This window comes from Sparus aurata, chromosome 1, assembly GCF_900880675.1.
Source record: "Sparus aurata chromosome 1, fSpaAur1.1, whole genome shotgun sequence".
In the NCBI taxonomy this organism is placed as follows: Eukaryota; Metazoa; Chordata; class Actinopteri; order Spariformes; family Sparidae; genus Sparus; species Sparus aurata.
In genome coordinates this window covers 4,243,179-4,257,278 of record NC_044187.1, presented here as the reverse complement: position 1 = coordinate 4,257,278, position 14,100 = coordinate 4,243,179, and the positions used below count along the sequence as shown (strand labels likewise).

The 14,100-nt window shown below is 42.5% G+C and overlaps 1 protein-coding gene across 3 annotated transcripts; it reads right to left on the bottom strand.

Moving 5' to 3' along the window:
* Positions 1 to 1,366: 1,366 nt before the first annotated feature.
* On the bottom strand, positions 1,367 to 12,808 carry LOC115582264 (uncharacterized). Of its 3 annotated transcripts, none has more exons than XM_030418128.1 (5): positions 12,710 to 12,808; positions 8,292 to 8,612; positions 8,111 to 8,191; positions 4,657 to 4,773; positions 1,367 to 3,285 (listed from the first exon to the last, which is right to left on the bottom strand). In XM_030418128.1, exons 1-5 carry the CDS (start codon positions 12,768 to 12,770, stop codon positions 3,158 to 3,160), a joined length of 708 nt encoding a protein of 235 aa, XP_030273988.1. In that variant the 5' UTR covers positions 12,771 to 12,808; the 3' UTR covers positions 1,367 to 3,157. The 3 variants fall into 3 exon arrangements, with proteins under 3 accessions (XP_030273988.1, XP_030273998.1, XP_030273980.1); XM_030418138.1 differs by lacking the exon at positions 12,710 to 12,808 and adding an exon at positions 11,499 to 11,582; XM_030418120.1 differs by lacking the exon at positions 12,710 to 12,808 and adding an exon at positions 10,019 to 10,216.
* Positions 12,809 to 14,100: the final 1,292 nt, after the last annotated feature.

Genomic DNA, 14,100 nt, shown 5'->3' with positions numbered 1-14,100 from the left:
TAGAGTGGTTACTGCGCATGTCATAATCGCAGCGGATCCTGGATCGAATCCCAGCCGGAGTACATTTGCTGCATGTCTCTCTCTCTCTCTCCCATTTGTCCAACCTATCCGCTGTCATAAATAAACGTGTCTATGACTGGAAAAAATCCTTAAATAAAAAGAAGAAAAAAGAAACCGCCCGAAGCCCAGCACAGTGGAGAAGTTGTTGTTGTTTCTAAATAAAAAATAATAACATTTCCTCATTGTATGTGTTACATTTTGTCCCGAGTTACACATTGACATCACAACCCTCTCCCTGATTAGTTTCAACTTTCCCCTCTGTCGTCATTCTATCAGAAAACCAGACACTATAATAATGAGTATATTATTTATTTATTTGCATTATCATTTAAGCACAATTCAATTCAAAGCTTCACGCACCAAAGTCATGGTGTCATTATAATCACTCTGCCTGTTTTACATTCATTGTCCACTTGATGGCTCAGCAGAGCAGATGAAGCGCCATGAAGCTTCGGCCCACATGTGAAGCAGCTGGATGGAAAGCTTCATGTTTCTCACCATCACTGCTCCAGTGGCGGTGCCGGTACACCTGTCCATCTGGATTTACATGGACAGGACTGTTTTAGAGTTACCCGGACTGGTTGAGTGAGATGAATTCATGTTTTGGACTGTCATGGATTAATGTTTTGCACATAATTTTAATAATATATTCGACTACTGATGAACTTAAATTATTTAATAAAGCTGTGATAATTTCTAATTCCTTGTCTTGAATCATTTGTCTTACCTGTGCCTGTGTTGATGGTTTTTTTCCTGGTCACGGGAAATCTAATTTAGTACACTAGTGTGACATGAACTTCTCCAGGTTTGATGATGAAGTTTGTAATGTTTCTGAGTGTTTTATCATTTGGTCAGATGATCTCAGGTCAGTTTATGTTTCATTATCATTTTATACATATTAACTGTCAAAGTGTTAAAACTCTATAATCCATGTTTATTAACTGTTTTCAGGATGATCCAGTTAGAAAACATACTGTGAAACTGTAAAAGTCCTGACAGATCAGATCATGAGGACAAAGAGCCTCTGTGCTGCCTTCAGGTCCTCTTATTGATCTGATCTATATGTTTACATTCTACTTCCTGTTTGTCATTTCTTCATGTTGTTTGTGTAGTAAAAGGTTAAAAGAAGAAAAGAAAAAGCTCTTGTTGTGAATGAAACATGTCAGGAAGACTTAGAGGACTTTTCTTCACTGGCTGCACAAATGTTGACTGTGACTCAGATGAAGTGATTAGAAAGTGATTAGTGATTAGAAAGGCTTCCAGTGAAACACGAATGAATGAGAATGAACAGGAAATGATCATCAACCACAGTCTCAACCTTTTGGCTTCATTCAGTTTATTAAAGCGAGTAACGAGCGCTGACAGGCTTCATGTTGAGTCTGATACTCAGTTCAACAGATCAATCTTTAAGTTGGAGATCAATGATTGTTTCATTAAACCAGAAACAAGATGATTGTTGATCGCTTTAACTTGTATTCATGAAATAAACTCAACATTATCTTTATATCTTCTTTCATGTGTTCAGTTTAAACCAACTGAACTGAAAAGATGATAAATTCAGTGCAAGTTTGTCTTTGAAGACTCTTTCATATCAGTAACAGCAACATTTCAAACACAGTAATTCCATCCAGACACCATGAATTCATACAAGCAGGAACAAAGTGCAGCATTTACACTGAAGAGAGAAACAAGGAAGAAGCTTGAGAACAATCAAAGCTTCAGACCATCAATGATTACAAAGCAGAACATCCTCCCTCACAGATACCAGCTGCCTGAACACACCTGATGTGTTTTCATCATCATCCACATTATTCCCTGAGAAATGAACACAATCAGACGCAGGTGACATCAAACCGTCCTCGCTGGAAGGAACTAAAACAAGGCCTGGATTTCTACAATCCACCTGCACATCAAAAGCCTTTCAAAACCTGCAAAACATGCAGAAGTGGAATTTCCTCCTACATGTAGTTCTGATGAGAGTTGATGATGAATGTATATCTGCAGGCACTGAGGTTTTAATATCTGCTATTCCAGATCCACTCTTTCATTGAGCTTTTCCTACAGTCTCTTTAACTTCTTCTATAATTAGAGATGTTATTTAGTCATTAATAAAAAGATGCAGAATCAGTTGACAAGCTGCTAAAAGTTCCTGAGAATCAGAAACAGATTTATTACCAAGAAGGATTTTACACCAACGAGGAATCTGTCCTGATGAAGACTGAAGACAATAAACAAACAGAGACTAGAATATAAACAAACAGAGACATAAGTGTGGGATCATTGATAAATAAAGACAGAAGAGCTGTACAGGAATGACAACACAGATACAAAATAGAAAATAGAAGAGATTGTTCAAAAAAACATACATATAAAATGTCCAAATTCTGCATTATTGTAATGCAGAGATTTAAGGGCGATGGTGGACAAGAGTCAGAGTCAGAGACAAAGTCAGGGGTCCCAGGACTTGTTGAAGAAACTGTTCATGTGTCGGGAGGTTCTGGTTCTGACGGACTGCAGCCTCCTGCCAGAGGGGAGAGTGTCAGTCACGGTGATGATGGTGTCCAGGAAGCAGCAGGACTCCACAGAGTCGACTGGGGAGCCACACAGGATGATGGAGGCGGGTGGAGCTGGGTTCTTCCTGAAGTCCACGACTATCTCCACTGTCTTTAGAGCGTTAAGCTCCAGGTGGTTCTGGCTGCACCAGGTCACCAGAATGTCAATCTCCCACCTGTAGGTGGACTCGTCCCCGTCAGAGCCCAGTGAGCGTGGTGTCGTCAGTGAACTTCAGGAGCTTGATGGACTGATGACTGGAGGTGAAGCTGTTGGTGTCCAGGAAGAAGAGCAGTGAGGTGTTGAAGATGTCCGTGAACACTGGAGACAGCTGGTCAGTGCAGTGCTTCAGGGTGGATGGAGAGACAGAGTCTGGACCGGCTGCTTTGGGCCGGTTCTGTCTTTTGAAGAGCTTGTGGACGAGGCAGAGAGTCGTCGCTTTGGAGAAGGAGGAGGACCCAGAGGTGTGAAGTGAGAAGGAGGAGAGGTAAAAAGGTTCCAGTTCATCAACACATGTCTTCAAGCTCTGAGGCTTTAGTGAACGTCATCAGGACTTTTGTGCAGTGCTGTGTGAGTTGTTGGTCTCTGGAGTCATCAGGGTTTCCTTTTCAGGACCGTTTGAGTTCTGCTCTGCTTCTGGTTCCGTCGGTCCACTCAGCATCTTCTTACAAATCTCTGAGAACATGGAAACACTTTGTCAAACTCTACATTTATACAACTTCAACTTTCAGAAGATTTTAGACTAATGAAAACATAATTATGAATATTGTATCACATTTATGCCAATAGATTCTCCTAAATCCTACACACTGGACCTTTATCTTGAGTACTCATGTGTACTAAGTAACTTTCCACGAGGGCGATATGGACGAAAAATTGAATCTCCGACTTTTTCACACCAAACTTGATTTGTGATTTTAATCGATTCTTTTTTCCTTTGCAAGAACAAACTTCAAATTACAAAGAAATGATTAAAAACATTGCATTTAATTAATTAATGCTTTATTTCTGAACAAATGTGCCCTGCCACTGTAAACAGTGCAGCTTCAAACTCACTTGAAAAGAACGTGTCCCTTTCTGATAAAATGCTTTTGTAAACAGAAATTTAACATGTCAGATTTCTTGTTATTTTATAAACAGATCAGTTTCCATATTAGGATTCATAGTGTTAACATAACTTTAATTAAATACGTTATTTTGCAAAAGGTGCCTTTTGTTTACAAAAAGTATTTTGTATCCCTGAAGATATGAAACTAAATGAAACATCTGCACAGTAAACATGACATGTTGTAGATGTACAGGACATGAGGTGTGCTCGATGTCTTTAAACACATTCTTGTCCAGTAACACGAGTCTGTCTGCTTCCTCTGGCTCGAGGCCCCGTATCGGCCTCGTAACACAAACCTGGGTCGAACATTTTCAGCATGTGGATGAACCTCCGGCTCCGCTGTATATAAGGTCACGATGTCTTTAACGATATGCACCGTGACTGCATCTGTAACAGCTGTCCACCAGGACCCTTTCTCTTCATACGGGACACAATGATTAAATGATTCACTAATGTCGGCTGCTTTATAGCGTCTGTTTGTGGGCTGCAGCTCTGCTGTACATCTTGTACTGAACAACAAGTGTTCCACTGTGATACTTGCGTCTGTTTGAGAGGCTGAAATAAAATAACGGTCTGCTATCTTTAGTTGCAAACAGCCTTTGAACAAACTTTGCAGCGGAGCGTAGTTTGTTCGAGGCTCGACGCTACAAAACCAAACTGCTAACGAGACAGAGTGTTTTCATGGACGAACTCTTGGCTCGCTGCATGTTGTGTTTGTTTCTCTGTGGGAAGTCAGTGCGAGGAGGGCGGAGCTTACAGTGAACTACGGGAGCCTGTGAGGAGCGGCGGCGGAGACAGTTAATGAGAGAATCTGAGAGAATATTCTTTTTAAAATCGTCCAAAACCACAAACTCGAATTAATCGTTTTTGCCAATTTATCACCCAGCCCTTCTTTCCACCACTGATAAAATGCTGCAAAGAAAAAGTTTGTAACTTACTGATCTTTCCAAGTTTCACCAGGACGACAACAACAGCAGCAACAACAAAGACAACAACAACAACAACAGCGACACCGATGCCAACACCAACGTTCCCGTCAGTCATGTTTCCAGCATCTGAAAGAATCAGACAGGTGAGAAGGAGGTTTGAGTGGTTTACATCAGTGATGTTTGGTTTCAGCATCAACATCACAATGAACAGTTAACACACATTAACACCACATGTGACGGTACACATCATAACACTGAGATCTGTGTTTCAGCTGTAAATCTAAACTCGCCTCAGCAAACAGTTTGTAATCACGTGGACGCTGTTGTGAAGTGTAGTGATTGAGATCCGGACCCATCATGCATCCTGGAAAGTGACAAAAAGTCTTTTGCTCTAAATGATGATAATCACATAATCACCATCAGTTAGTAGTGAACTCTGTCTGCAGGGCTGAACACTGCAGTGACTGCTGCTCATTTAAAATTGAGGGAGATTTTTTTTCGATCCAAGTTGCCAGAGATCATAACTACAACACAAATAGTTGAAGGCGACAGAGACATGTGACTTAAAGTTTTGCATTAATATCGTGTCACATAATCATCAGCAGGAGCTGCTGCTGGGGACAGACACTGGTTTTCAGGCTGAAATGTGATGATGAGTTGGCAAGACAGACAGGATGACAGACAGGATGACAGACAGGAGGACAGACAGGAGGACAGACGGCAGGACAGACAGCAGGACAGACGGGAGAACAGACAGCAGGACAGACGGGAGAACAGACAGCAGGACAGACAGGAGGACAGACAGTAGGACAGACGGGAGAACAGACAGGAGGACAGACGGGAGGACAGACAGGAGGACAGACACCATTCCATGTCTAAATTCTGCATTTCTTCCTCATATAAAAGATGCTGAAGACGCGACCTGCTACCATGTTACAGTTTGGTCTCGTCCCACACGTCTTTGTGGGTTTTAGTGTGAGACATTTCTCTTTAATGTGATTTAACACCATCATACCGACACACCGCTGATCTGTGCTGTCTGCTAACTCTTACACACAGATGTCGTCTCACCTCCGTTGTGGCTCTGTTCCTGCCTCTGCTGGCAGTTCAGAGGTGAGAACAAAACAGTCCACAATGCCTCCAACTACATCATCACACGATCTAGATCTGTTGGGTTTTAGAGTGTTTCTCTGTAGATGACACCACAGTCTGAGCCCAAAGCAACACTCAGTGACGTAATGACCCTTTCTTCTTCTTTAGATTACTTGCTACAGCTTTTCTGCTGCTTGATTCTGCTTTGATTCTTCTTCTCCAGTCTGATATAAACCTGCTGAATTAAAGGTTCTTGGATAAGCAACATCTGTGACTGGAACCCACTAGTGACATGCACAGAGAGAGTCAGTAGCTGTTTTTAGACAGAGCACCAAGCCGCCAATTTGCCCGTCCTTTTGGCGGCTCGGTCCGCGTTTTTAGACAGAGGGCGGCAAATTGGGGGTTTGTTGTGGGCCGCCGATTTTCCTCCTCGGAGGGTACACTTATTTCCGCCTCGCCTGCTATCTAAAAACGAGGCGTCAATGTGCCGGCCTCTGCGTGAGGTGGGCGGAGGTGTCGATGACCTGCGCTGTTGTGCGACCCACAGCCGGGGAGTTTTAAAACCAGGAAACAGCTGATCACAGCAGTCAGTCCATCACTTCATCCGCGGACATTAAGATGAGCAACTGGACAGCCGCTGAGATCCAGGAGATGCTAGCGTCTCCTCGGTCTCTGTAGCTGTTTGGTTGTGTTAGCTTGTTGTTGTGTCAGCAAGCTAAGGATGGTCGCTTTCAAATTAAAAGCCCCCCGCTAAGAACCCAGTTCTAACTCCAATGGGGTGCAATGTAAAGCTCTTATTTTGAAGACAAATTCTATCAACTGTTCACAGCCCAACTTCGAGCTTCACGTCACGTCACATGCTTACGCCTACCTCAGAGGCGGCTTTTGGAAAAGGAGGAATGTTACGCCTCGGTTTTAGAAAGACAGGCCGGCACATTGCCGTCCTTACCTTGGAGCAAATGTGCCGCCTTTTCTATCTAAAGAGGGCAACTGGGAATACAAAGCAGGATTAAAGTTAGTGAGGTAACTTCAGGTTGACTCTGTTCACTTCACTTCTTACAGGAGTGTTCTGGTAACTTCAGCTGCACCGGAGCAGGTTTTGTTCAAAACAACAGCTCAGAGTGAATAAAAGCACCAACTCCTCACCAGTCAGTTCTGATAACAGTGTCATCATTCAGAGAAGATCCTGTATATGTATGCATGTTTGTCAGATCTGCTGGCAGTCTTCTTGTTCATGTTGTGATTGTTGACTGTTGCTGCACTACACCTGCCTTTAATGTGGAAACCCTGAGTCCACTAATCGAGTTGATTACCAGCTTTGTGAGACAGTTTAGCGGGATTGTTAGTGAAAATGGATTACTGAAACATATCCTGGGTATGTTTTAAACTAATTAAATGTTTCACACCTGGCCGAGGGACTACAGGTGTGTGACACTAGCTCTTTTTATATAGACAAGCAGCACATTTGCTCCAAGGTAAGGGCGGCAATGTGCCGGCCTGTCTTTCTAAAACCGAGGCGCAATATTCCACCTTTTTCAAAAGCCGCCTCTGAGGTAGGCGTAAACATGTGACGTGACGTGAAGCTCGAAGTTGGGCTATAAACAAATGACAACGAATTTGTCTTCAAAATAAGAGCTTTACATTGCACCCCATTGGAGTTTAGAACTGGGGCTTTTAATTTGAAAGTAGCAACCGTTCCTAGCTTGCTGCTACAACAACAAGCTAACACAACCAAACAGCTACAGAGACCGAGGAGACGCTGCATCTCCTGGATCTCAGCAGCTGTCCAGTTGTTCATCTTAATGTCCGCGGATGAAGTGATGGACTGACTGCAGCTGTGATCAGCCCTTTTCACACGGAGACGCCACATTATCACTGCAGCGGCAGTTCACCAATTCTCCGCAGTTGGACGTTCACACAGAGCGAAGCATCTCCGCCTTAAAGACAAACCGCTGTGTGATTCACACAGAAAGCTGCACTGCGGCTCTTAAAGAGGCGTGACGTCATGATGACGACGTCTTTATATTTTTGCAGAAATGTGACGAAGAGTTGGGAGGACGGACGCTTCTCAACGGATAACTACTGTGTTTTTTTTCTTCATATAAGTTGCCAAAGGCAGTCACAGTTACTACGTTACTGTTGTTTGGTCAAGTAACGTTGTTTTGTGGGACATTTGTCTTTATTTTGTTGAGTGAAGGACCTGTGTAGTTATCACACATCAGACAGACACGCCGTCACTACACTGCATGTTAGTGAGGCTCCATTTATTTAAACTACAGAAGAAGAACCCACACAGTCAGATTATCCTGAACATTAAAGATCTTGTAGGATAGAGTGTTAAACAGTTCTGAGAACAGTTAAAGATAAATACCAGGATTGTCTGGCTCGGTCACGTCTGTCACTGGAGGTCCAGATGTGCTGGAATTATCCGTCTTTGTCCAGTTCTGGTGTTCTGTTGTTACAAATTTAAGAAAAGAAAAAGAAAAATCTACAGTTTTGTTTTATACATTTTATAAATATGATCTGTACAGTATTAAACTCAGCCTACTTACCAACAGTGATATTGATATAACCGGTAAACAGCCCCGGGACAAAGATTCTGTACCGTCCGCTGTCAGACGGGTCCACTGAGGAGATCCGGAGAGTGATGGTTCCGTTCTTCAGGTCTTCATGGTTGAGAGTCGTCCTGCGTTTGTACTGATCCATCTGATCAGTCAGGAAGTCCTGTTGGTGTCGATACGCGTGGACGACATCTTTGCCCTGATGTTTGAGGTCCGGTCTCGTTACATCCAGCGGTTTAGCAGACAAGTCCAAATCAGCCGCCTGACATTGTAGAATGAGGTCGTCCCGTCCTTCCATCATGAACCGGCACTCTGAGGAGACAACCAGCACATTTACAGCATGAAAACATTTGAAAGTCACAGTTCATGTTTTTTTATTGTGACACAACTCCTAAACTGTAAATGTGATGTTCAGGGCCAATAACAGGTCAGCTAGTCCAGCTGGAAGAGGACTTGTTACCCGACCACAGAACCAAAACTGCTAGTGACTCGTTTACTGAATATGGTACTGCTATTACTGAACCCCACAGAGAATCTCTGGGCTAATGTCAGGAGGAAGATGAGACACTAGACCCAACAACACAGACGAGCTGAAGGCTGCGATCAAAGCAAACTGAGCCTCCATAACATCAGCTGCTGTCTGTCAGCCATAACCATCAAAATGATAACAAAAAGGCTCAAAATATTTCACTTGTTGTGATGAATCTACCTGTAAATATAGTTACTCAAATACTGTAGTCAGGTACAAGTTAGAGCTCCTTGTACTGCAACTGATGATTTCTATTTTCTGTACTTTACACTTCCAGTCCACTTCAAATTAGAGGCAAAGAATGTTTAAAATTAGGCTGAATCATTACAGACACACATACACATGTAAATATGTCATATACACTTTTAATTTATGTTTACTCGTCCTTTTGTTGCTACAAAACTTGATTTGACTGACAGCTTTATTACATTTGACATCTCACATATTCATGAGTGATTTTCACTTTCAAAGTCGTATTTAACATGATTTCTTCACTTTTACTGAAACATAACGTCTCTAAATGTCGTGTTTTCTCCACAATCTAAAAGATTTTCAGTTTATGGTCAGTTTAAGAGGAAGAAATAAACTAGAAAATAAACACATTTAACAAGCTGGAATCAGAGTTTTATTTAAAAAAAAATCTGATCTGATCAGTGATCAGTTATCAAAACAGTCATCAGATCGATTCTCACTGCAGATCTACTGCTGCCACATAATCACTCTTCCCAATAAATAATAATAAAGGTGAATAAATTGATCACCTGGCAGGTTCTGATACTCTGTTACCTTGCAGCACATCTGCAGCTCTCCACACTGAACTGAATCATTAAACATGTATACAGGTCGAATGTTAAACTTGCTTTAAGTTGTTGTGTTTGTTTATTTCATGTCTCGCGCCACATGAACACCTAAATATCCTCCATGTTGTGTCTTCACGTCGCTCCTGATGGGAGCTGCTTCCGGACTGATCTGACTGGAGTCCCCTTCACTCATCGATCAGTAGCTGTTATGCTAATTAAGAATGCTAATGTCCAGCGGCCGTCTGCTTGTTAACATTAGTTATAAACATTAAACACGATACAAGTGTTATAAACCGCAACAAGATGCTAATGCGGACATCTTTAACAAGTAGCTGTCAGCTAGCGACAAGTTAGCTGTCAGGTGCCGTAACATTAAAGTTCAAACTCACCCGAAGAGTCTTCACATAATGTCGGAACAAACAGAAAAGTGAACATGACGAGCGGGAGAAGCTTCATTTTCACCAGACAGCAGCGAGGAAAGCAGTCAGAGATCATCATGAAGCCGGTCCCGGTTTAAACTGTTTATGTTTACACGGTGAGCGGCGGAGGCAGCGTGACCGAGTCTGAATGAGTCTGAGAGACTTCGCGGCAGCAGTCAAACTCAGTCCGCTCACAGGAAGAGGAAGCGCCATATAAAGGCACAGCGGCCCGAGCAGCAGCAGCGGCAGCCCGGAGGTGAAGCAGCGCGGAGTGGAGCGGCAGCCCGGAGGTGAAGCAGCCTGGAGTGGAGCGGCAGCCTGGAGTGGAGCGGCAGCCTGGAGGTGAAGCGGCCTGGAGTGGAGCGGCAGCCCGGAGGTGAAGCAGCGCGGAGTGGAGCGGCAGCCCGGAGGTGAAGCAGCCCGGAGTGGAGCGGCAGCCCGGAGGTGAAGCGGCCTGGAGTGGAGCGGCAGCCCGGAGGTGAAGCAGCCCGGAGTGGAGCGGCAGCCTGGAGTGGAGCGGCAGCCTGGAGGTGAAGCAGCCCGGAGTGGAGCGGCAGCCCGGAGTGGAGCGGCAGCCCGGAGGTGAAGCAAACCGGAGTGGAGCGGCAGCCCGGAGTGGAGCCGCAGCCCGGAGATGAAGCAGCGCGGAGGTGAAGCAGCGCGGAGTGGAGCAGCAGCGCGGAGGTGAAGCAGCCCGGAGTGGAGCCGCAGCCCGGAGGTGAAGCAGCAGTAAGCGGGAGTGAAGCAGCCCGGAGGTTCACTGAACAAAGTCCTAAACTATGTTGTTGTTGGTTGTTTATGTTTGTTGATGTTGTTGTTGTTGTTGTTGGTCACCCTCACAGAGAGCAAACAGCCACCACTCCTATTAACGGCACTGAGCTAAACTGCCTCACACGACGAGTGAGCTCTCACTTTTAATACACAACTATCCTCAATTGTTAAAATATATTTTTCTTATTTTACTTTGTTTTTGTCAACTTGTGTTTAAAAACGGTTTTACAGTGAGTCACTTCCGGTGTCAGTTCATCTGTTGCAGCATTCAGACAGACTGACAACACGTATTAATCTGGACTGGTAACAAAAAAAAACAGGTTTTCTAAAAACGTGAAGAGGAAAACGTAAACGAACTGAACTGAGTATTTATTTCATTTTTTATTTTTTGGAGGATTTTAGCACCACTGCATATTTTCCCAGACTTGGTATGACACTACTAGATATACACTACTTAACTTTACACCTGAGTTACTTTATAATAAAATAAAACACCACTCAATTCATTCTCTACAAGAAATAAGAGCTCATTGCAGAATAACTCCATTAAACAAACACACACAACAACCCCTTCAGTGAGATTAAGTGAACACTGCAGTAAAACACTGTTGTAGGTGTTATAAACACGTTAAAGTCTTCAGTCTGTCTCTACAGAGAACATATAAATGTATATTTTTACCTCATTGTGGAAGTTATACAGAAAGTCCTCATGGCCTGCAGCTGTCACATGTCTCTTCCTCCCTGTGTTTCTGTCACACATGGCTCAGTCTCCACCCCTTTACATGATTTTCGCGCCATTTCAGGGCGCTCAGAATTCTCATTGGCCAATGAGGTGCGGGTAGGTTTTTTATAAGCTACACAACTTTATTCATATCGTGTCATTGACAAACATCTTGACAGGTTGTTGAGAATAAAGGTTTACGTCTTTTACAGCCTTTGAAGTCGCAGTTTGACCAGATTGTTCCATAAAACTTAGACTCTGGCGGACCCGCCACCTTTCTACCTTCAAACTGTATTCTGGGAACTTATTTCAGACCAGCTTGTTTATTCATTTATAAAAAAAAAAATAAAAAAAAATCTATCTGAGTTTGTATTACCTCATTAATATTATAATACAATACAATTAGCCGATTACTCAAAAAAAAATTTACCAAAACAAACATAATCAGATGTATTTATTACAGTCCGTTACATTTATTGGATCACCTAAAAATATGTTTTAAATGCAAATAAATATTTTATTGGACACTCTGTTAGAGTCCATGTAGTGACAAGTTTCGACCACAAGGTGGAAAAAGAGTCAAGTCAGTGAACACAGACTCGAAGGAACTCTGACAGCAGTGAAGCTGAGCTGCCGGCAGCTGAAGCAGTTCCTCTTTTAACTCTCATGTAAAATCAAACCACACGAACGTCAACTGTGTTCAACATCAGATCAGGATTTGTGGTTATTCTAGTTTTTATCGCCCCACAACTGAAGTGAAGCAGTTCCACAAATAAACAGAATAATTGTTCATTTCTCAGACACACTTGACTCTTTGTGAGTGAAACCACTGCAGCAACTAATAACCTGCTGGACTAAATCTCTGTCCTCATGTGTCAATATGAGAACTACTTGTGAGGAGTGTGTTTGTAAAAGTGAATGAAGTAGAGAATGTAAAAGATGAAATCTCTGCTCTTTGTCAGTCTGTTTTCAGTCTGTGACAAACATGATGAACAAGTTGTCACATTGTGTTTTCTCCTCAGGTTTAGAATCAGGTGTAAATAAAGACTCAGTGCCACAGTGAACGACATTAATGTTAATGCTCTCTCTACTTCAAATCAAGCTTGTCCACAGCAAGGTGTCATTAAGAGACACCTGAAGATGATCACATCAGAATTAAACTCACTCACCTGAGATCACTGCAGGAAAAGTCCAAACACACACAAACACTAAACACATTATCAGCTGCATTATTCAACCTTTCTGTCCAACAACAAGTGATAATTGAGCCCTTCAGTGTCTGTAAGTGACTGCTGACTGTGAGCTGAACTTAATCACCAGGGAGGAGGAATACCCCAAGAAGTTAACAACCCGCCCATAAAATTTTCTTTTACCAATGACTATCAAGAAAACTTTGTAGACATTGTTCTCATTTGAATATTGGTAGTACCCACATGCACATCGCGGTTTGCTCAGACTAAGCCATACCGCAGTACTTTCGTTTAAGAAAAATAGCTCTTCTGAGAACCTAGTGACAGAGTGCTGGCATAACATGTCTTAACCGCTGTCACAGTTCCTGTGTCAGACTGAGTCTCTGTATTCTTCACATGGTTCAGCTCAAACAGGAACTTTGTCTTCAGTTTGTTCTGAACGCTGCATTAAATCTACTGTGTTGTATTTTTCACTTCAGAAGCTGAAAAATCCCAAAGATTATGATTTTATTAACTTCCGCAAAGCATGACGGGTAGTTGAAGAAGAGCTGTGTGACTTTAGACAAGGCAGGTTTATCTGTACAGCAACATTCAGACACAAGGAGACTCAGAGTCTCTGCAGGGACACACAACATTAACACAACATTAACACAACAATAACACAATATTAACACAATATTAACACACACTAACATACAATTAAAACAAGACAGAAGAAGTCAAGAAACAAAACATTAATTTTTTAGATAAGATAAGAAATAGGAAATTAGAAAAGATTTAAAAGTGACAAGAGTAGAAAATAAAAGTCACGGTGCAGTTCAAAGACTTAAATTTGCTTCAGTGAAAAGCAAACAGAAATAATACTGACGTGAAAAATACAACACAGTAGATTTAATGCAGAGTTCAGAACCAACACGAGGACACAGTTCCAGTTTGGACTGAACGATGTGACTATTTCCGGGTTTAAATCTGCGACCAGAACTCTGACAGTGTGGGCAGGACATCACTTCAGACCTCTTCAAATTTGTGGTCCTCTTGAAAACTGTGTGAATCCTGGTGTGTCTCCACATCTGGGCGGAGTCGCGTGTCACGTCCGCAGCTTTATCGCACGCGGCCGCTACCGACTTTTTGCTCTCACCGCATCAGAACTTTCAAAATTAAAGCATGAATACATACTGATTTTCATAAGACAGTGTTTATAAAATCTATTACAGCTTCAATAACTGGTCACAGAATAAACCATTAACATAACTTCCTTGTGGGGGCTAACAAGTCGCCTTCCACTGATTCAACGTGCTTAAATATGAGTCGTATTTCAGAAGAGTGTTCATTTGTGTTTGTTAAGCTAACTGCTTGTTAATGAGAGTTAA

Bases quoted from the DNA above. Each gene is read 5' to 3' on its own strand.
- LOC115582264 (XM_030418120.1), bottom strand. From the start codon at position 10,127: ATGATGATCTCTGACTGCTTTCCTCGCTGCTGTCTGGTGAAAATGAAG. The intron at 8,192-8,291 runs GTAAGTAGGCTG...TTGTAACAACAG, and splicing joins TTATATCAATATCACTGTTG to AACACCAGAACTGGACAAAG. The intron at 3,286-4,656 runs GTAAGTTACAAA...CCATGTTCTCAG, and splicing joins GGTGAAACTTGGAAAGATCA to AGATTTGTAAGAAGATGCTG.